Genomic DNA, 21,374 nt, shown 5'->3' with positions numbered 1-21,374 from the left:
TGCGTATAGAAATTGACTTTTATTCAACAACTGCGATGTATTACAAAGTGACTATTAAGGTTTACTTATCCTAAGTGCTAGACTAGAACCCGGTCTAATGATGATATATATACGTGCTAAATCAGGACAAATCCCGCTCGTGGAACCAGTCTGTATTATTATATTATAACACATCTTATGCCTGTATACCTTTGTTCGGTAGGCTAACTGACACGACACAACGACATGAAACCACAGTGTTTGTATTGGAAACAACGCCAAAATATTGTTGAGAGACTGAACGATTGGTTTATACAAAACTGAAAAACTAAATAAAGAACTATCTTCCTCCACAACGGTGAATATGATATATAAATTATTATAAAATATTTGTGAAACATGGAACCTTGTTTTGTTTTGTTTCTATTTAATGGGTTCTGCATCATTCTCCTAGGTCCAGTCCCACTGAGAATCTGTTGTTTTAAGGCACGAATTAATGATGATGATTGATTGTTTGACAAGAGGTGTCACACAAGGTGTAAATAAAAGATGTATATAAAAACACAAACAGTAAACACTTTTTTTTGTTAATTTGGTGTTTAAATCCGTACTCAGCAATGTTCAAGCTATATGGGGGGTCATGGGTGGCCCAGTCGTCTAAGGCGCCGCGATTCGCTGTGCAGAGTTGCGTCCCTTGGGCACGCCAGAAACCTATGATTGTGGGTTCGAATCCCGGTTTGCCCCAATTATGTTTCAAGGTTTGTCAGCACCATACCCGTGCTCGTGGGTTTCACCGAAGTGGTAAACGTCTTAGACCTGCATCACTTGGGGCTTTCCTCCCACATTAAGCTGACACGTCGTGATATAACTGGAATAAAGTTAAAAGCGGCGTTAAACCCAACTCACTCACTCACTCAAGCTATATGGTGGCGGTCGGTAAATAATCTTGTCTGGACCAGACAAACCATGCAGTGATGAACATCTTGAACATTAATCTACGCAGTTGGGATACGATCACATCCATCGGCTAAGTCTGAGAGCCTGACCACCCGATCCCGTTAGTCTCCTCTAACCACAAGCACAGTCGCATTTTACAACAAGCATGGGTTGATGAAGACCAAAACACACAGTCATATACGGACCCATCTTCCGGAGGCAAGGAAGTTAACTGACTATAAAAGTCCAGTTTCCACCCTTGTCGAACTAGGCTGGGATTATGGACTAATAATTTGGCTGGACTAACGAGTCTATGCATAGTCAAATCGAAGTCGTGTAACGAAATCGACATCAGGTTCGTAAACTGCCGTGCAGATTTCGGTCCATTTCGGGATTTGCAAAGCATATGTACCGACAACTTGGCGTCAACAGATATTTTCCAAATCTTTTCACATCAAGGTGCTCAAGTGATTTGATGCACTTCGCGAATCGTTTTATTACCATAAAGATTTTAATTATCGCTCAGGTCGTCTTGTTTGAACCAAATGCAAGTGATATGAGAGGTGGAATCTGATTGGTCAATAGGAGGGACATAACTCATAGTAACCACTGGTGGCGCTGCGGTCGAGCCCAAAAATTCCAATGCAGTTCGGCAAGGGTGGAAACTGGACGTTTATAATCAGTTAACTCCCTTGCCTCAGGAAGATGATACGGACCATGCATGCAAGGGCAGTTTAGGCCGAGAAGACACTCTAAATACTATTATACACAGGATAACGTAAGAATGTAATCATTACATGTCATTACATGCATAGAAGCAAGAGGGATACATATATGTATACAATCACAAAGCATGTAGGAACCCTTCACTTATAGCAATGGTAGGACCCTGACTGGCTGTTCCTTTCCCTAAGTTCACCCCTTGTATCTGTTACTCGTTAAGTAATGAAAACAAGGAAGGCGTTCAAAACAATTATTGAACAATTGATCTCGTCTAACGACCAACAGTTAGCAACCAACATACATGTTATATCCACCATGGGTCCAACTGCAGTTAAATAGGATACAAGGCTATGCTCGCAAAGCATATATTCAAGTGTAACTCTTTCAAGCTTAATGTCTGTCAACATACTGCTTCCTGCGTGCTGACTGGCAACTGTCTAGTTGCAGAAGCTGTAACACACAAGAAGACTCTTCACTGATGAACACAGAAACTTCTACAAATGTTTGGATGGGATTTTCCGGCTTTCTTCATCAAACGTGTAGTGTGGCTCCTTCAAATTTTAAAAGTTCCACATGGCCACATTTGTTCATAATAACTATGAAATTCCCCAATACGGAGCACTGGAGGGGCGTGGCTCTTGGCAAAGCTGAAAGCATCTCACTTGTGGTTATGGTACAAACGGGGCCGCTGACGTCATCCTCAACCACTGTCTGATATGCGTATTGAACAGAACAAGTAAACCTTAATGAACAGTCGAATGTTCTCAATTTTGTTTTGACCAACAGCAATCTAATCTCCAGCATTCTCTACAAACAAATAGTGCGATGAAGATTAACAACCTATAGAATTCAACAGCCATGGTTTTATAATTAAAAACGTTCTTGTTTCAGAAATAAACAAAAAATAATTAAACAACAGTTAAATCATTGTTTCCAAATAAAGGTTGATCATATATTTGTAATGCTTTCTGAACACAATAGTGAAGACCAAAAATATATTTTTTTAATGCTTGGAAATGCGAACTATAAACTTCCGGTTCCTTGCGGTCAATCTCGTTCAGACCCGTGGAGATCAGGGGTAGAATAGGTCTTCAGCAACCCATGCGTGCCGTAAAAGGCGACTATGCTTGTCGCAAGAGGCGACTAACGGGATCGGGTGGTCGGGCTCTCTGACTTGGTTAATGAATGTCATCGTATCCCAACTGCGTGGATCGATGCTCATGATGTCAATCACTGGATTAGCTGGTCCAGACTCGATTTTTTACAGACCGCCGTCATATACCTGGAAAAATGGCGTTAAACAACAAAATAAAATCCAATCTAGTTCAAGGTTAAATCACTTAAAACTAAGTTACACTTCAAGCTTTTGAATGGCATTTAGAAGTATTACACATAAGGAAGAGAATTTATGGATGTCAGCTTCTTTACTATGAGGAACACAACGTTTCTGACAGTTGCTTACTCCTTCGCCAGGTGAATAATTACTCATAGGAGTAAGCATGTTCCTCATAACAAAGAGGGGGCGGTCGGGTAGCCTAGTGGTTAAAGCGTTCGCTCGTCACGCCGAAGACCCGGGTTCGAATCCCGACATGGGTACAATGTGTGAAGCCCATTTCTGGTGTCCCCCGCCGTGATATTGCTGGAATATTGCTAAAAGCGGCGTAAAACAAAACTCACTCACTCACTCACTCATAACAAAGACGTTTACAGCCATAAATTCTATCTTAGGTTACACCTGACACACACTCACTGCCAACTGATTACTAGGTTCCGGAGGCCGATATAGTTGTCATTTCAGTCCTCGTCGAAATCAAATATGTCGTGTAATTAAGAGAAGGCTAATTAAATCCCTTTCACTATTTCCTAAATGAAATATGTTTAAACCAATTACTATGTCTTTATCGTGACGCATCCACGGGGAGAGTATAAGACATGAAAGTCGGAGGGTCAGTGAACTGTAACACAATCACACCTGCCGGAGACGCCTATTATATAAGAATATATACCCAGAGGCTATCACACAAAGGGGGTCACCTGGAACAATAGTGACCCTTGGTCAGTGGAATCAGTCGGGGCCAGGACTCGGTGAATAATACGGGATGCTGGAAGAGGCGTATTGTCAAGGAAGGTAAGTTTAACTGTATAGATAAGATTATCGTCAGTTTCATTCGTAAAGTTACAACAAACGCTTCTACTCAGACTAACATCTAAAATGAACGTATTTTACAGAAAAAAACAGTTGTTAAATTATAGTTAAAAAATATAATAAATAGGAGTCCAGAGACTTTCTTTATTTTCAGATACTGCAGTAATCTAGACTTGCCAAACATTATAGACTTGCATGGGCTGCATTGGATATATTAGTTTCAGGGTCTGCGTGGCAGACTAGCTGCTACTGTCAAGGATAGTTTGTCTGAACAAACATTAATCCGTGGTACTCCTTACGTGTTACATTAACGATATATGATACATTATTTAGATATTACATTTGTATTTCAAAAGATCCGGACGCCAGAATGCTTCCATTTCATAACACAACAGACTACAATTCTATTTTATAATATATATTTATGACGAGTCTTTACATTTTGACAGATTGTACGGGAATAAGCATAGCTTGTGATCAATGGCCGTTCATTTCTTTATATTCTTAAGACAACACTAACTGTAAACAAAGCTTCTCTTTTTCATTGACACGCGTTTACAGTGAGTAGTATTGACACTTCCTTTCAACTTTGAATAAAACTACCTGTCAGAGCTGCATGTCGTGAGGAAAGGCGTCGGTGTAATTAATATGATGGGAGTATTTGGACTCTTACATCTTGACACCGGCAAATTCTTAATTGAAAATGTAATTACAAAATAACTGGTAATTGTTTGTATACATACTAAATTAATCGCCTACCAAATTTTAATTCTCGCCCATCATGTTAGTCTGTCACACAGTTCCTGAAACAAATATATCCAATACAACCTATAATAGTTGGCAAGTCTAGATTATTATTAATAATGAATGCAGCTCCTTTTTACTATTTCTTATTAAGATGATTTAACAACTCTCTTGTTTTGTTTTAAGTATTTTCTTTTCAGAGACTACACGTTAGTCTACCACCATGTCAGCAATGCGACAATGAAATTAATTTAATTACATAAAGAAATTCAATGTGTCAAACAAAATACAAATTCTTCTAGATTATCAGCCCAATGTTTCTGAATGATTTTTTTTTATGGAAACAAACGCATTAAAATGGTACTCAGAGAGGTTTTGTGTGCAAAAGAAATGTACACATGTGGTTTGTATCATTGGGAGGGGCACGCACTGTTGTTTTTAAGAGTTGCGTCCCTTAGATGAATCATTTTTGCATGACGGGAAATATTCGAACTGGCCAATCAACAGCGAGTTTACAAAGGTAAATTTCAAAACGCGAAGCGGTAAGGGAAACTTCTCAGCTAAGAAGATGTATGGATAATAGTTTGTTTTCTATAAATTTACGCGTGCAATCAACGAAACAATGACGGGATCAAGGTTTGTATTTGCTTTAAAAGTACTTATGTGTCGCTGCATGTATTTATTCTAGATTCTCATTGTATGCCTATGATATGATACTTTTTATTCAAATTTCGAGCACACCTTGGCTTCCCAAACGAAAATGAAACAATCGGAATTGATCATTATAAAATGCCTGCGTTTGTTCCATAAATACCATGTCTTTTTACATAAGAGGCAGCACCATCCAAATATAAGTCTGCACTTGTGTTTGATTGTGTACGCCTTGTAAAGTAAAAATAGACTAGTAAAGTTGTATCAAAATGTCAGGTTTTATTTCAACATCTAGTCCTCATGTGGCTTGTCTCAAATAACTTCACTAAGTCTTCAGGCTTCGACTGTCTTTTAAAATCTCTAAAATGACTACCATTATACCGTAGATAGATGGCATTACCCGAGAAGATAACTCTGAAAAAGAATAAGTCTAAATTATTGTTAAAATGGTCAAAACAAGGTCGAGCACATATGTCAGACTATCAATTAGGCCTATGAAATTATGACAGACATTCTTTAACCTAAAAAAATAATCTTTTGAGAGGGCTTACCAGAAATAAGTGAATCTCAATGTTATTGTCAAATTAACATGATTAATTATAATGTCAGTTGAATTGAAAATATGCAGTTCAAATATCACCATGCAGCAGTTTGAGTATGAAACATTTTGCTATCATGACATTTCTGGTAATTCAAACATGTGTTCGCAACTTGACATGCTTAATGACATATATTGGATGACATTATTTTTGAGAGGGAAGTGTCCAGTAAGTTGTTCCCCATAGATATAGCTGGGCAACACTAATTATGCAGTGGTCGAACGACCCTCATGGTTTATTCTCCCTGTAGTGTTTCATTGTACGATAAACAACTCCCACTTGTTTATTTCTCAAATAAATAGAAACATCACCAAAGGGTAACTTTTGAATCAACAGATGCTTTTCAAGTGTGTGACAGCAATATAAAACTGTTCATTCCATTAAGCTCAGCTACGACTATGTCGTAAGGGGCAAGTAACAGGATAGGGTGGTCAGGCTCGCTGACTTGGTTGCTGAAACTTGGTTTAAGTTTTTGACAGAGTGTGACGGTCAAACTATTTTCAATACTCAACACTGTTTCAGTAAAGACAAGATCAAGACCGAGGTAACTGGCCGTCTTGATGCCGCCCTCAACAAATTGTACCATATCTGGAATGAGATTGGCATCTGTGAATCCCAGATGCAGGAACGTGCTGGGACTGTGTCTCACCATCTGTGCAACCTACTGGAGGAGATGGTGGAAGAGGAATCCATACTCCGCTCACAGATACAACAGAACATTGGCACATACAGTGATGAGATCAAGAAACTTTCAGGGGAACTGGTTGTAACCCCATTTGTGGTAAGTTGTACTTACTTCTTAAATATTGAAGAAGTACCTTTGGCAAAAGTTCTGTTTACCCGGGTGCAGTTTACATAGTGCTATTTGTCTGAGGCTCACGTCTGTGACTCTCGCTTCACCGATCTCACATGGATCTTCGATTCCTGGAGTTAGATGTGTTAGGTTACCCTCAACTCTATCCTTAGCCCTTGGATCCCCTTTCTGTTCAAGCACCCCCTATGTACATTAGGGTTAGGTACCCCTGTCCGATCAAACACCCCTTCACAATCCTTAGGGCGAGGTACCACTTGCCAATCAAACACCCCTTTACAATCCTTGGGGTTGGTTGTGAGGTAGGGTATGGGTTAGCTGTCTCTTTGTAAAGAATTAATCCAATGTATTGTGAGGAAAAATCAACTTTAGCGGATGCGCATGAAGTTAACCAGTCGTGTGCTGATAACTTTGTAAACAAACAATAATTATTTGTGATAGTGCTTGTGGTAAAGTGTTGACTAATTAGTTAACTTAGTTGCCGAGCTTAGCTTCAAGCTGGCAATGTGAGTTCGATCCTCCATGTATCACTAATTGAAATGTGAGTGAGCTAGTATTGTTTTATGCCACTTTTAACGATATTCCAGCAGTATCACGGCAGGGGACACCAGAAACGGGCTCCACACATTGTACCCATGTGGGGAATCCAACCTGGGCCTTCAGCATGACAAGTGAATGTTTTAACCACTAGGCTACCCCACCGCCCAATTAAAAAGTGCATTACTCCCATGTCTTTCACAAAGCAAGCTTTATGTGAGCTGATTGGAGTATGAATCTTCTTGGGATAAGTTAATAACTTATTAACTGTGTGAACCATATTTGGGTACACGGTTTCAGAATGGCTCATTTCCTAGAACATCGACCAGTGGTTATGAAACAAATCCAGGCTAACTTGGACCTGTTGGCAGGGGTGTAGAAATATCACTATTGTGAATTAGTCCCTGGACAAGCAAATATTAAGCCTGGTAAGAATTCACTTGTCCTGACCACCCAATCCCGTTAGTCACCTCTTACGACAAGCATAGTCGCCTTTTACGGCAAGCTTGGGTTGCTGAAGACCTATTCTACCCCAGATCTTCCCGGTCATTTTTTTAAGGATCTGTTGAAGTTAATGGTTGTTCATGGAGAACTGAAGATGATTTTTTTGTCTGACGATCTCACGTAACAAGTTAGGCATTGGTTTTCCACACCACTGATCATGCTGATTGTTAAATTTGGTGATGCCAGAGAAAATGTCATGAAAAAAATGTCCCTTGGCCTGTGAGGAATACCTTCTGAAAGTGAAACATTCAAGGAGTCACTGACCTTGTGCTTTGTTCGGAGATTCTCTTCTGTATGTGTTGCTACTGTTAGTGTGTTGTTGACAACTGCCTGTCTGTGTGTGTTGCTGACCATGCTGCTTTGTTAGAAGACTGTCTGTACTATGTGTTGCTACTGTTAGTGTGTTGTTGACAACTGCCTGTCTGTGTGTGTTGCTGACCATGCTCCTTTGTTAGAAGACTGTCTGTACTATGTGTTGCTACTGTTAGTGTGTTGTTGACAACTGCCTGTCTGTGTGTGTTGCTGACCATGCTCCTTTGTTAGAAGACTGTCTGTACTATGTGTTGCTACTGTTAGTGTGTTGTTGACAACTGCCTGTCTGTGTGTGTTGCTGACCATGCTCCTTTGTTAGAAGACTGTCTGTACTATGTGTTGCTACTGTTAGTGTGTTGTTGACAACTGCCTGTCTGTGTGTGTTGCTGACCATGCTCCTTTGTTAGAAGACTGTCTGTACTATGTGTTGCTACTGTTAGTGTGTTGTTGACGACTGCCTGTCTGTGTGTGTTGATGACAACTGCCTGTCTTGTGTGCAGCCCAAGGAGTCGCTGACCATGCTTCAGAAGGAGAAAGAGTTGAGGGCCAAGCTGGACGGACTACAGCAGGAGAAGTCATCCCGGATGAAGAGTCTGAAGACACTGCGGGACCAGGACCAGAATCTGTGTGAAGTACTTTGTGCCACGCCCTACTATGTTGCATCCGGCACAGTGCCAACCAAGGATCAACTCAAGGACTTGGAGAAACACATTGCAACCCTCTCGGCAGAAAAAGTAAGTGCTGGAAAAGGGGTATTATGTGTGTTAAAAACTTTCACTCTTCTTGAATTCTGTTTATTATCATTCATCATCCTTTTGAAAAAAACACCTCAAAAACCATTATTGCTGTATTGCCAAACAGCTAGTCACAGGCAAGATGGCCTTGAAAACAGTGGGTTGTCTCCCTTTGACCATAACCCACCCTTAGCATTCAGGTTTCTTGTCTTTGTTCCTAGGAAACACGTCACACAGAATTCGTACAGACAAAGAAACTTATAATTGACCTGTTCAATGAAATGGATCGAAGCCCTGACACATCCTTTGAGAGAGATATCATGTGCGAAGATGACGATGCTTTCCAACTATCCACACAAAACATGAGAACCCTGAAGTCACTTCACGAAGAGGTGAGTGTATCTTCTGCAACACCGAGAAGCATGTCTTTAATATACCCAGTGTAACGCCAATATTGCTAAAGGCAGCGTAAAACCATATTCACTCATTCACTAGTGACTAGGTCATCATACCAAACATAAAAGTTGCTCATTATATAAACCACTGGGGTTTTTTTTACCCTAGATTTTATTAATTTCCAGCTGGAATATTGCTGACTGCGGTTTTAAACAAGAAAAAAGTAGTTTGAGACAAATATCCATATGCAAGGTACTGGTAATAAATTTGGAGTTACCAGATTCACTTCAAATAATCAAAAGCTTTATACATCTGATGTTCCAGCTTGAACAGAAGAAGGACGACATGAAGCAGACGACTATGAACCTGTGGCTGCAGATCCATGCATTATGGGATAGGTTAGAGATGGAAGAAAGCGAGCGGGAAATCTTCAAAAAGGACAAAGACAGTTTTAAACCTCATGTAATAAATGGCCTCAAAGAGGAGGTTGCACGGTGTGAAAAACTGAAATTTCAGAATGTTCAGCGATTTGTTGAAGGAATTCGACGGGAACTATTGCACTGGTGGGAAAAGTGTTTTTACAGTAGGAAACAGATGGATGAATTTGAGCCACTCACAGACGGTGAGTCTTGGAAATTTATTTGTATTGTGAAAGTATTATCACTACCTGTAACTTCAAACAATTCAGATTTACGCGTGGCAAGACCGGCTGTGGCTCTCACATGCCTTTTTCCTCCTTAGGGTTAAGTTGGGTTTGGGTTGGCTACCTCAAACTCTATCCCTAGCCCTTAGATCCCCTTTGCGATCCTTAGGGTTAAATGTGAGTTAGGAGGTGTTAGTTCACTGCAGTTAGAGGAAACTCTGTATATTATAAAGTTTTGAGTTTCACAGAAAGATGGCTACCATGCATGCGCATCAAGGTAAACAATCAGGTGCTGATCACTAGGTTCACAAGCACTATTTACTTGTAATAGCGTCCATAGTAAAGTGTTGGCTCATTAACCCAGGGAAGGTCTTTGGTTTGGTTCTTGATGGCGTCAAATAGTTAATGTTCATTTTCAAGGATTTTCAACACAACTTTGGCCACATGCATTGCTCATCAGCTTAACTGGTGCCTTTTGCTATTTCGAATTTTTTTTTTTCACGTTTTCTTTTTGTTTTTTATAAATATGTATATTTTCTGACATGTCATGGTTTCATTTATGTGTTTTTAACATGGTAACAGAGCACTACACGGAAGAGTTACTGGAGGTGCATGAGCGAGAGCTGGCGAAGGTTAAGGCTTTTTACGAGAAGTATCACTGTCTCTTGGACCAGATTGCCCGACGTGAGGAGCTCTTTGCAAAGATGATAGAGTTTGAGGTATGTGACTTTTTTATGTAGATTGTATTTAATCATCATGGTATGCAAATTTGTTTTTGCGTACATTTTATGAGAAAAGGGAGTCATTAAACCAATAGACTGTTTCCAACAACTCTTATTCCTTTGGGATTCCTGTTTTGTATTTACAATCATCCCTTTGATTCCAGAGAAAGGCAAATGATCCCAACAGATACAAGAACAGACGACACAATTGTCTCTTACAAGAGGAAAAGGAACGCAAAAAACTCATGAAAGAATTACCAAAGGTATGTGGAGAAAGATTACTTGAATTAACACCCATACTCGTTTGCATTAATTTGATCTTGCCGTGAATATTATTTGCGTCCATTCTTAATTTTGTTACAGGTATGAATGCCTTAAAAATATTTTGATAAAAGTCATCTACATCTTTTGAAATTTGTTGGGTGCCTGCAACCTTGAGGTTTGCTCAATGATAATTGAATGAGGGGAGCCCCTAAATCTTGCAGTTTAAACATTAGGGTCATGGCAAGGACGAACAAAAAGTATGCCGGTTTGTACAAAAAGGCCCATGGCCTACAAGTACTGAATAAAGTGTGATGATCATCTTCCCCTCAAATCAAATCAAATTCCACCTGTCATATCACATGCATTTGATTCAAACAAAATGGTGCCCAGGGAAGCCAATCTGATTGATAAACAAGATCTATGTTGTAATAAAATGGGTCTTTCTTTGTGTAATCATCAAATCAAGTGAGAACCTTGATTAAAGACCCGAAAAGATTTGTAAATTTTCTGTTGACGGAATGTTGATGGTACACGTTTTGCAAATCCTGCAATCAACCAAAATCTGCTTGGCAGTTTATGAACTGGATGTCGATTTCGTTGCGCAATTTTGATTGGACTATGCATAGATTCATTAGTCCAGCCGAAATATAACTCCATAGTTCCTCAAGGGTGGAAACTGGACTTACATAGTCGGATAACTCCCTTGCCTTGGGAAGATGGATAATGTGATGACAAGGACACCTTGATTTTCGTGCTTAATTTCCAACACTGACTAATCATATTTGCACTGATGTTCCCAGTTTGTATAGTAATTATATCCTGATGTTGTGTAGACATGTGTGTGGGTGACAGCAGTCCATGGTGTTGCAGGTGGAGGATGATGTTCGGGATGCTGTGCGGAGCTGGGAGAAGGAGAACAATCGACCATTCCTTGTAGAGGGGGTCAAATACGACATGTATATCATACGCCAGAGAGAGGCTTACAATGAACAGAAGATCCGCGAGAAGGAGCAGAGGGTAGGCCAGCTTAGACATGAGACATTAGATGAATGAAGGCCGCTGGACATGCTGGACATGCTGTGCCATATACTAAGACAAGATACACTGAATGTATGTCTGGGCTAAAAGACTCAAAAGACAATTGTAATGAAGTTGTGATTTTTTTATTACGAAATTGTAAAATTATTGTTATCTTGTCATTGTTTTCAGCAAAAAGCTAAAGCCAAACAGATTCAGGAAGAGATGATCTTCGGTTCAAAACCGGCCACACCTTCCAAAAGGGCATTTGGGGGAACTACTCCACAGAAAACACCTAACAAAGTCAGAAAGGTAAGGGACAAGACTCAATGTTACCTTTATCCATTAACTGATATACATGTATCTTCAGTTTCATTTCAAACTAATTGTCAGGGTGGTTTTAATTTTAAAATTGCCATCAACTGATGCTGTAATATTGCAAACTGAGTTACTCCCCTTTGACCATAAGTTGTAATGTTCATGCCTCGTCAGTTTTATTGATTCATCTAATTTGTAATGGAAAAGCAATTCCAGCCATGTGATTTTATTATGTTGTTGTATAATTTCCTATCTAAAGCCTTGATTTATTTGTCATTTGTGACAGACTGACAGTCAGATTTCAATTCACGTCAATGTTCGTTGTAAGGTAAATGGTTTGTGGAAAATTATCCCATTTCAAATTTCTGTCTTAGAAAGCATTGTGCTGGGGGAATGTTTAGCTTATCATTGCTTTGGCTTGCCATCATATCATTGTTCATAGCATGTTTCGTCAAAATACAAACTACCTTGTAAAGTTCTAAAACTATTCAGTCCCGCCACTCCTCATAATGTCCTCTGTAGAATTGACTTGTATGTCCATTTTCACTAGTCCCATAATGCCATTGTTCTTCCTAGAGTATGCTTAATTGTTAAAATGGTTAATTTGTTGATTTCAGTCCTCCAATGTCCTTTACCTTTCCATGCTTTCTGAATCAGAATTGTTGTTGAAGAAAAGGTTCTAAACTTCCTCCTCATTCCCATCTTTTCCCATCCCAGGTCTATAATCACCATTTCATGTTCATTGCACTTTTCATACACATTTGACTGACGCATATTGTCAGTTTCGCACCAACCTTCCTTTTTTGGAAGCATTTTTGACTGGTACAAGAACTGTAAAGCCTAAATACATGTTGATACAGAAGAAGCTTTGAAGCTTCCTGTTTACATTGACTGTTACCTTGGTGACACTGAAATCTACACCTGCAATGTACACCCTGTCAGTCAGTGTCAGTCAAGTGTGTATATCAAGTAAGCCTCATCACTTCTCACTGTTGCTGTTTGCATGTTTCTAACAGTTGAATGACACAAACAAAACACCCGCCTCAGTAAGCAGAATACAACACACTAGTGTGTTTGCATCTCCATATCGACGTGCGCCAATGTCGGCCAGTAAGGTATGTCAATCATTTGCCATAGCAATGCCAGGGACAGGTACACAGCGTATAGCGAGCCATGATATCAGTAGAGCCATGTGGTGTATATCAGCTGTGTTAGATGTTTCATCAAACAGTGCTTGCAGGATAAGAATTTAGTCAGAAAAGATGTGCTACAAAGCAGCCATCTAACTAATAGTAAAAGTTGGTGTCCACAGATGTCGCTAGTTTTTCGTCATGGACTAGCATACTGCTAATTTCAAATCCTGGCTTGTGTATATCATGTTTATTGAGATGACAAGGCCATAAAATGTATACTTTCATTGTCACACAGAAATTAACTTAAAAGTAAATATTTCATTTGGGTGTTTGTAAGTCACACATGATAGGTCATTTTAGAAAACTGTAGCTACCGGTAAGCATAAATTCCGCCCATAACATTGTGGTCATGTTGCTGTTGTCTACGTAGTGTTATCATAAGTATTTTCAAAGTACGGGAGTTGTGGCAGTAGTTATAGCACTACGATCGCATTGTGAAAAGGGGACCATATCATCAATGCTTTTGTTGATCAGACAATCTATTAATTTGATACACTGTGATCCAATGTAAATATTTAGGGCAGTGCTTGGTGAAACCAGCAATGTCTTGCGTGTGTACAGAATTTGTCTTTGAATCACTTTCAGTATGTTAAATCTGCTAATTGTGGCCAACATAGATATGGGGCTCCGGTTAGGATAACAATCTGCATACATGCTATATGCTGATGTACATTTTATGTTTACAATGTTACATTTTGTTTTATTAGCTTTCTGTCGTTCTTGGTGGAGGTACATGTAACCATGCCTATTATCCTCATGTTTAAAAATAATGCAACTGATATCTGAGATGAAGGCTTGGTTTATTTGTTTGTTGAACGCCTCACTCAGCAATATTCCAGCTATATGACGGCGGTCTGTAAAATAATCGAGTCAGGACCATACAATCCAGTGATTGACATCATGAGCATAGATCCACATAATTGGGATACAATAACAAGCATCAACCAAGTCAGCGAGCCTGACCACAAAACAACACACAAAACAAAAATGAAATTTGTTACAAACTGAAAAAAAGTAAGTACTTGTACTATGACATCGTGATATTTGAAGTGCGTAAAATCTCATCTTGATAATTCACAGGTAAAGTTATTTTCACTACATTATACAGATGTTTATATACTAATTTGTCTCCCATATTTCAGACACCTAACAACAGGTCCCAAAAGCGGCGCTCACTGCGCCTTGCTCGCAAAGTGCTATCGGAGCGCAATACGGGCCCCGCCGACAGCGATTCCATGTTTAGCCAGACCACGGTAAGCAGCAAGGATGGTGGGTGTGGCAGCAGCAACGCAAGTCTCGCGTCCATGGGATCGTACCAAGATTTTGCTGTGTGTATCTCTTGAGTCACTTCATGTTAAACGTTGAAATGGTTAACTACACATTGAATCATGTTTTCCAAATCACCCCCGGGTTGAACTAATCATGGAATGCATCCTGACTTGAAGCATTGTAGACAAAATAGGAGATTTGGAATGGAAAGGTTAAATATACTTTCAAAAAGTTAAAAAAAATTATATATATTTTTTTTATTTTTTTTGTATCTTTCCTCATCTACATTATGTTCATATTAATTTCCTTATTTACTATGCTTACTAAAATTCATCGCTTTTTTGCTTTCTGAAATTGTTTTTTGTTGCTTTTTTGTTATCACAGCTTTTCATTCTTTTTTGCTTTTTAACTATCAAGAACAAACAAAATGTGCTTTCCCTTACAAATCCAACATTGAACTAATTGCATGTCCTCATTTCATCGTTTGTAGTGTTTGTTTTAATGATGTTATCAAGCTCATGTTTTCCATACTAACATTCACCAATGTTACATTTCATTCAGTCAAGAAAGTGTCACCGTTTATAGTGTAGCGAGAACCAATATGTCATCAACTCATTGGGTATGTGTCAGTTTCATATGTAATTTTGTCCATCCAGGGGAAGGGAGTTCCAAAAGCCATCCCTGAAGTGACCAGTTGAACATTCACCCCTCAGTAAGAGGCAGATGATACACACGCATGGGTTTTGCATGATTGTCCATAACTGTATCTAAATATTGCCCTCCTGTTTGTCGACTGACCATTTAGCATTAGGAGATGTAATGGTACGGCAGCTTAACCATACTGGGGCCCTGTTTGTAGTGATCGTAGCGCTAAGGTGATTGTAACTCCTAATATAGACGGTCATGGCGATACAATCACTTTGCGTAAGGGGACCCAGCTTCTTTTGATGGCACTTATGCAGACAGTATTCCATTGTTTACATATTGTCACTTGGACCTCAATGTCATCAGCATCAGTTTGCTTTAATTTGACTAGTTTTGTGTCAAGGAGCTCTCTCAGTCCATCCCTATCATTAAGAATATCAGGTGAAGCAATTTTCCTGATTGCAGCTTACATAGCAGAGAGTAACTCCATTGTTTTGAAATTAGGTAATCAATTTTGGAAAATGGCTGCAAGGTAACATTTAAGATAAATGGAATGTTTGGAAAATTTGTAAGGTTTTTCATATTCATGAACATGTTTGATGTTTGCAAGGTAAAATGGATATTAATGAATTTAAAAGCGATGCACTTCCCGGTCAGTAATGATGTGTAGATCTAATATGTAGTAGAAAAGGTAGCTACAGGCCAAATGTACAAATGGTTATCTGCTCTTGCGGGTGGCTTTTGTTATGCATGGGATGAATTTGTAAATTTGTATGATTTCTATCATTGTTTCAGTAGGCTAAGTAAACTGTAAAGTCATTGAAAATTTGAATGTGTGGAGTTGAATGTTTCCCAATATTGGTATGAACCTTGGTTTTCAAATCAGCACACAAGAGATGCTATGTTATATGCATCAAAGTTTGTATTTATCTAATTTACTAATGTGTTCCTGGCATTGCCTGTTCGAACCTTGCTTGTTGGTCATATCATTAACTTGACCTTATGCTGTAGATTATCCATGCTTCATTGGTAATGTTCATATTTCATAACATTTATATGTTCTGCTTGTTGAAGTAGCATTGCCGAACAACTGCTTATTTTGAAATGTGATAGCAGATATTGGGAACTGACGTTCTGAGATGCCATTCTTGATTTACAGACACATATTAGGAGTGTATGTAGGAGTGTGTGAAATTAACATGAGACGCTTCACGTCAATATCAGATTCAGTGAACTTGATACCAATTGATTTCATTGGAATGTTACACTTTCAAACTGAAAATGGCATCGCGGGTGGCACCTTATAAAAGAAATCAAATGAAATAAATGTGAAATCTCAGAGGTCGGTTCCACAATATATTCATTCAGACATCTCAGTACAGACATCACCATGTGTGAAATCAGCATGAAATGTAACACCCTATTTTGACGTTGCAGAGAGGCAGTCTGAGTAGCATGGGTAAGATGGCACCCTTCCCTTGTTATTGACAGCCTTGCACACTGCTATTTGCCTCACATTTCATCATTAGTTCCAGACTAATATTGGACAGATACCGAAAAACTTTCTTGACTGAAAAATGAAAATTAACATGCACGAAACTGTTTTTCATGCCTGTACTATATTTGTTTAACTGGTTTGCTTTAGCTTATTATTCGTTTATTTTTTGTTTAGTTTTATTTTCAATATTTCGATTTAGTTAAAATTCAAATATTTCCTAGTACACTTCAAAAAATAAAATGTTATTTTTTGGTTTGGTTTTGCTCTTTGTCATGTTTTTTTTTGGTTTGGTTTTTTAAAGTTTCAGTTGCTTGTACAGTTTCATTCTGCAGGCTTTGTAGAATTGCCCTATGATCTTAAGGATCAAGCATGTTTGGCTTGGGGGGTCAGGTACACCTGAATATTGGTAGCTATTTGCTGTAATGTGAATGAACTGTAATGGCTTTGATGTAAAGACTCAGGAGTTATGATAACTATCAAGCACTTGGTTTGTTCCAACCCCTTATTGCATGGACGTTGCCAGAGACATGTTGGCATCACTGCATGCGTAACATCTAGTATTTCAAAAGGCCATGTTTCGCTTGTTTACAAATCTGATGACCCTGATAATGCAAATGTTTGTGTCAATAGAATATTACAAATTGATACTTTATTTTATAAAGAGAGGCTGAGAGACAAAGTTCGTGTAACTTAATATTGTTTCACTGAGATATTAGAGAGGATTTTTTTTATAAATTAAAGTTAGAATTTGAATACAAACATAGAAAGTGTGGCCTAAACATTGTTTCTATGTACACCAGCCTATTGTAGAAATATCAAATAAAGATATTTAAGCTTCTGATACATACCCAGAATCTTGCACCCTGAACATATGCCATTCCCAACACAGTCTTGACATTTGTCCTTCTTGTTCCAGGTCGGTCTCAATCCCACATCTCGTCCCTACTGTCGAAGTAGCAGCATCTTTCCACCCCCTCCTCGTAGCCCAGCCAAGCTGCACTGAGTAGATGTAGAGGATGCTTCATGATGTACTCCATGTATTTTATGCTAGATAAATGACTATACTTTTAACATGTTCATCGGCTTGTGTTCAAGCTGCATTGTAAATTATGAGTGCGCATGGTTGTGTGAGTGTGTTGGTGAGAGATGTCTATTTCATCTTGTCAATTTCACAGGCTGTCTTATTCTTATCTGTCTTTCATAACTTAGAGTCTGGATGTATGCTGACCATTTTATTTGTATTGTGACAAATAAAATACAATACAAAATGGTTGACTTTTATTTGCATTTTGCACATAGCCTTGAATTTGTCAAATAATGGATGGAGGAACCTGATGTGAGGGTGTTTCTTTTTACGTTATTGTTATTTTGTTATGGTGACAGGTGCTTGATTGCTTAAGTGAAAGTAAAACAATAACATATTATGCAATCGTCATGTGCTTATAGATACATTGGCTGTCATTTAGCTTATGTCTGCTATCAAACCATAATTACCATAAGTACATTTCATTCCAACATAATGTTCAATGTAAAAAGTCTGAAAAGACAAAAGACATGTCCCCAACATGCCTAAACCTGAATGCATTTAACATGTTTATAGCACGTCACTATTTGTCAGTTTCTTGTCCATGTCATGTCACTTTCAGTCTTCGCATCTGTTCTTTACATCAATCTGTCAGGGAACTGTATGTATACAAACACTGCCAGGAACCTTGCCTTGTGATTGGAAAGATTGATGCTCTTGAATACCTGCAAATATTCTGTTTGAATCGTCATCTGTTGGTGCAGTTAATTGGCTAACTGATGTAATCATGAAGGTTGGTATAAATAGGAGATGCAGTTGTTTAATCCATAGTTATGAATAGTATTAGAGATGTATGTGGCTCAACTGTTTCATTGACCACAGTCTCTATTGCAACATCCATGATGAACTAGGCGGTAGGGCATGCTTCAGTGTCCATCATCTTGTTAACTCTGAGAACAGTAACTGATCTCATGTCAGTTTTTTTAAACAAGGGCATTTGTTGTATTTGCTGGGAAATAGAAAATACTTACCGGTGCCCATTTCATGTTTATTAATCTCACAGAAGAGGAGAGTCAGCTTCAACATTTCTTTCGTATGAATAACAAGACACAAACATACAGAATAGTGCAATTGTTTATAGTCATTTAAAACTCTTTTAATTTAAATTACAGTCTATTTATTTTTTTAAAGATGTAGGATATGTGCAATCATTATTTCCGTTCTGACAATAGCTGAAAATATGCAAATGCAGTGTCAAACATTACAGGAGGTGCATCCATAACCAGTTTTATTATGCATGCTTTGTTTGAAGAGGACTAGGTTGCCAGTTACCGAGTGTTTGTGTACATCATATCTATGCACTGTATCATTTGTCATAGACATCAGTATCAATGTATCAAAGGTAACATACACTGTAAATATGCTTAATGTATATAATGTAATAAATTCATATAATAACATTATGTGTTTTTACTTGCTTTTGTTTCATATCCTTGTGAATTATCCATGGTATTTTAGGGAGATATTTTATCCATCTCAGGGAGCCTATTAGAATTAAAGCCATAGGTTCTCGATTTGTTCTTTGACATTTGATAAGTGGTGTAGGATTTGGTCCAATTTTTTTCCCACCTGGAACAAAGAATCACCAAGCAAATGGCATGGATTGTGATATTATGTTTTGACAAGTTGATGAAACTGACACTTCAATCGGGGAATATCTAACACTTATATGGTCATGACATTTATAAAAACAATTATAATATAGATTTCTTTGGTCAAAGATTTGAAAAGCTTGATGTTTGTCTTCTCTGAGGTCTTTCACTGAGCTAAAACTTTTGTGGGAGGTGTCAAGGCTTATTTTTTCACTCTTAGATGAAATGAAACTATTCAAGAATCATCTTATAAGCCAGAAGGCACCGAAGGATGAAGCTATGTGAAGATGTTCATGACCATGAGTTATTTTGAGGATCTGATGATCAGTAGCACTCGACTAAACCATTGTGGACAATCCCGGCAAATTCTTTACACAGGATTCATTCAGGCTTCAAAAGGCCTTGACATTTTGTATCTTGTCTTGAAAAGACCTCTAATTCAGATTCTGCAGATGTGCTGGGAAAGGCCTCCAATGCAGATGTGCCATGGAAAGACCTACAATTCAGATTCTGTAGATGTGCCATTGGAAAGACCTACAATTCAGATTCTGTAGATGTGCCATTGGAAAGGCCTCCAATTCAGATTTTGCAGATGTTCCGTGGAAAGGCCTTCAATTCAGATTCGGCAGATGTGCCATGGAAAGGCTTCGAATGTTCCTTGCCAATTGTCATCTCAAGTAAATAAATAGTTAAATAAATAGTTTAAAACATTGAAGAGTACTTACATGCCTCTTTGATATGGTTGCAAACATCTCACTGATGTGGTAAATCAGCCATTCTCACCTTCCCAGCCTTATGTTAAGATATATTTGTTAATTACTTGTTACTGCATTCTGATCAGTTTACAGAGTATCAAAGGTGCAAATGTCTAGGCATATAATGTTTTGGCATATCTCACAAAGATAAATATTCACAAGTAATACAATTTGTTATGTCTTTTTTTCCTTTTGTAAAACTAAACACACCATCCTCACCAACATGCCTCATGTAGTGACATCACTGCTGTGTGTGTGTGTGCAAGCTCAGTACATCAGTATCTCCATCACAATTGTGACATGCTGCAGTGGAGACCTTATAGTCAGTGCCAGTTTATGGTTTGCCCCGAGTTGCGTGAAGAGACTGATTCTTATAAAAAAAAAAGTTCTGATGGATCCAACTTCCGCTGTCTTGTGGCCAGTGAGGAATTTCCCTTTTCCCGGAGGCCAAATATTTTCTTACATAAAACGTTTTAACAATATTTTATCAAACAGTGAGAGAATATTTAACACTGCTATTCCATCTATATATCATTGCAACATATAAATAATAAAGTTTGCACCAGGCAAACTAGTGACTGAACGAATGAGCAAGGATCCACACCACTGGGGCATGACGACATGCAATCAGACAAGTCACAGAGACTGTCGACCCAGTCATAAGTTAGATGGTTACTGGGGACCATTTTCACTCTGGAATATCAGGGATTGAACATATACAGCCTGAGACAATGCCAATGTGCAATACCTGATCCAGTATACAAGACAACATGGACCATCCGAAGATCTCCTTTCTATGCACTGTCTACTTGGTTTGGAAGTATTTGGATGGCTGCTAGAGGTTACATTTTATCTTGAAAATATACTGGACAACAAAAGTTCCCGTGACCAACCTAGTTCGGCAAGGGTGGAAACTGGACTTTTATAGTCAGTTAACTCACTTGCCACGAAAAGATGACCTGTTTGCGATGCAGGCAACACATCTTCGTCTCATGGAATGGACCAGGCGTCGCACTAAGTCCTGTGGGATATCTGTCCATATCTGCTGGAGTTTCGAAGTTCCTGGAGTGTCTGTGGAACACATGGTTGACATCGAAGGTGCCGATCCATCTCATCCCACATGTGCTTGATTGGTGCGTGATCCTGGGAGCAAGCCGTCCAGGGGATGACATTCATGTTGTTTTGTTGAAGAGAATCCTGAACAAGTTGAGCAATATGAGGCCGGGCGTTGTCATGTTGAAAGGTAATGCCTGGGCCATGACAATGCAAAAATGGTAAGACAACAGGGCCGATGATCTCGTC

At 38.7% G+C, this 21,374-nt stretch overlaps 1 protein-coding gene across 4 annotated transcripts; it reads left to right on the top strand.

Moving 5' to 3' along the window:
• The first annotated feature begins 5,059 nt into the window (after positions 1-5,059).
• LOC139452139 (protein regulator of cytokinesis 1-like) lies at positions 5,060-19,118 on the top strand. Of its 4 annotated transcripts, none has more exons than XM_071233476.1 (13): positions 5,060-5,164; positions 6,301-6,559; positions 8,443-8,676; positions 8,898-9,068; positions 9,397-9,694; positions 10,298-10,434; positions 10,602-10,700; positions 11,572-11,718; positions 11,911-12,030; positions 13,053-13,151; positions 14,372-14,482; positions 16,581-16,602; positions 17,558-19,118. In XM_071233476.1, the coding sequence occupies exons 1-13, from the start codon at positions 5,151-5,153 to the stop codon at positions 17,596-17,598; spliced, it is 1,752 nt and encodes a 583-aa protein (XP_071089577.1). In that variant the 5' UTR covers positions 5,060-5,150; the 3' UTR covers positions 17,599-19,118. The 4 variants fall into 4 exon arrangements, with proteins under 4 accessions (XP_071089577.1, XP_071089574.1, XP_071089575.1 ...); XM_071233473.1 differs by having other exon boundaries at positions 14,372-14,557; XM_071233474.1 differs by lacking the exon at positions 16,581-16,602.
• The last annotated feature ends 2,256 nt before the right edge of the window (positions 19,119-21,374 follow it).

The sequence above is a fragment of the Haliotis cracherodii genome, unplaced genomic scaffold, assembly GCF_022045235.1.
Source record: "Haliotis cracherodii isolate W230 unplaced genomic scaffold, xgHalCrac1.p SCAF_9, whole genome shotgun sequence".
In the NCBI taxonomy this organism is placed as follows: Eukaryota; Metazoa; Mollusca; class Gastropoda; order Lepetellida; family Haliotidae; genus Haliotis; species Haliotis cracherodii.
The sequence above is the reverse complement of the archived record's forward strand: the minus strand, read 5'-3'. Positions and strand labels throughout refer to the sequence as shown.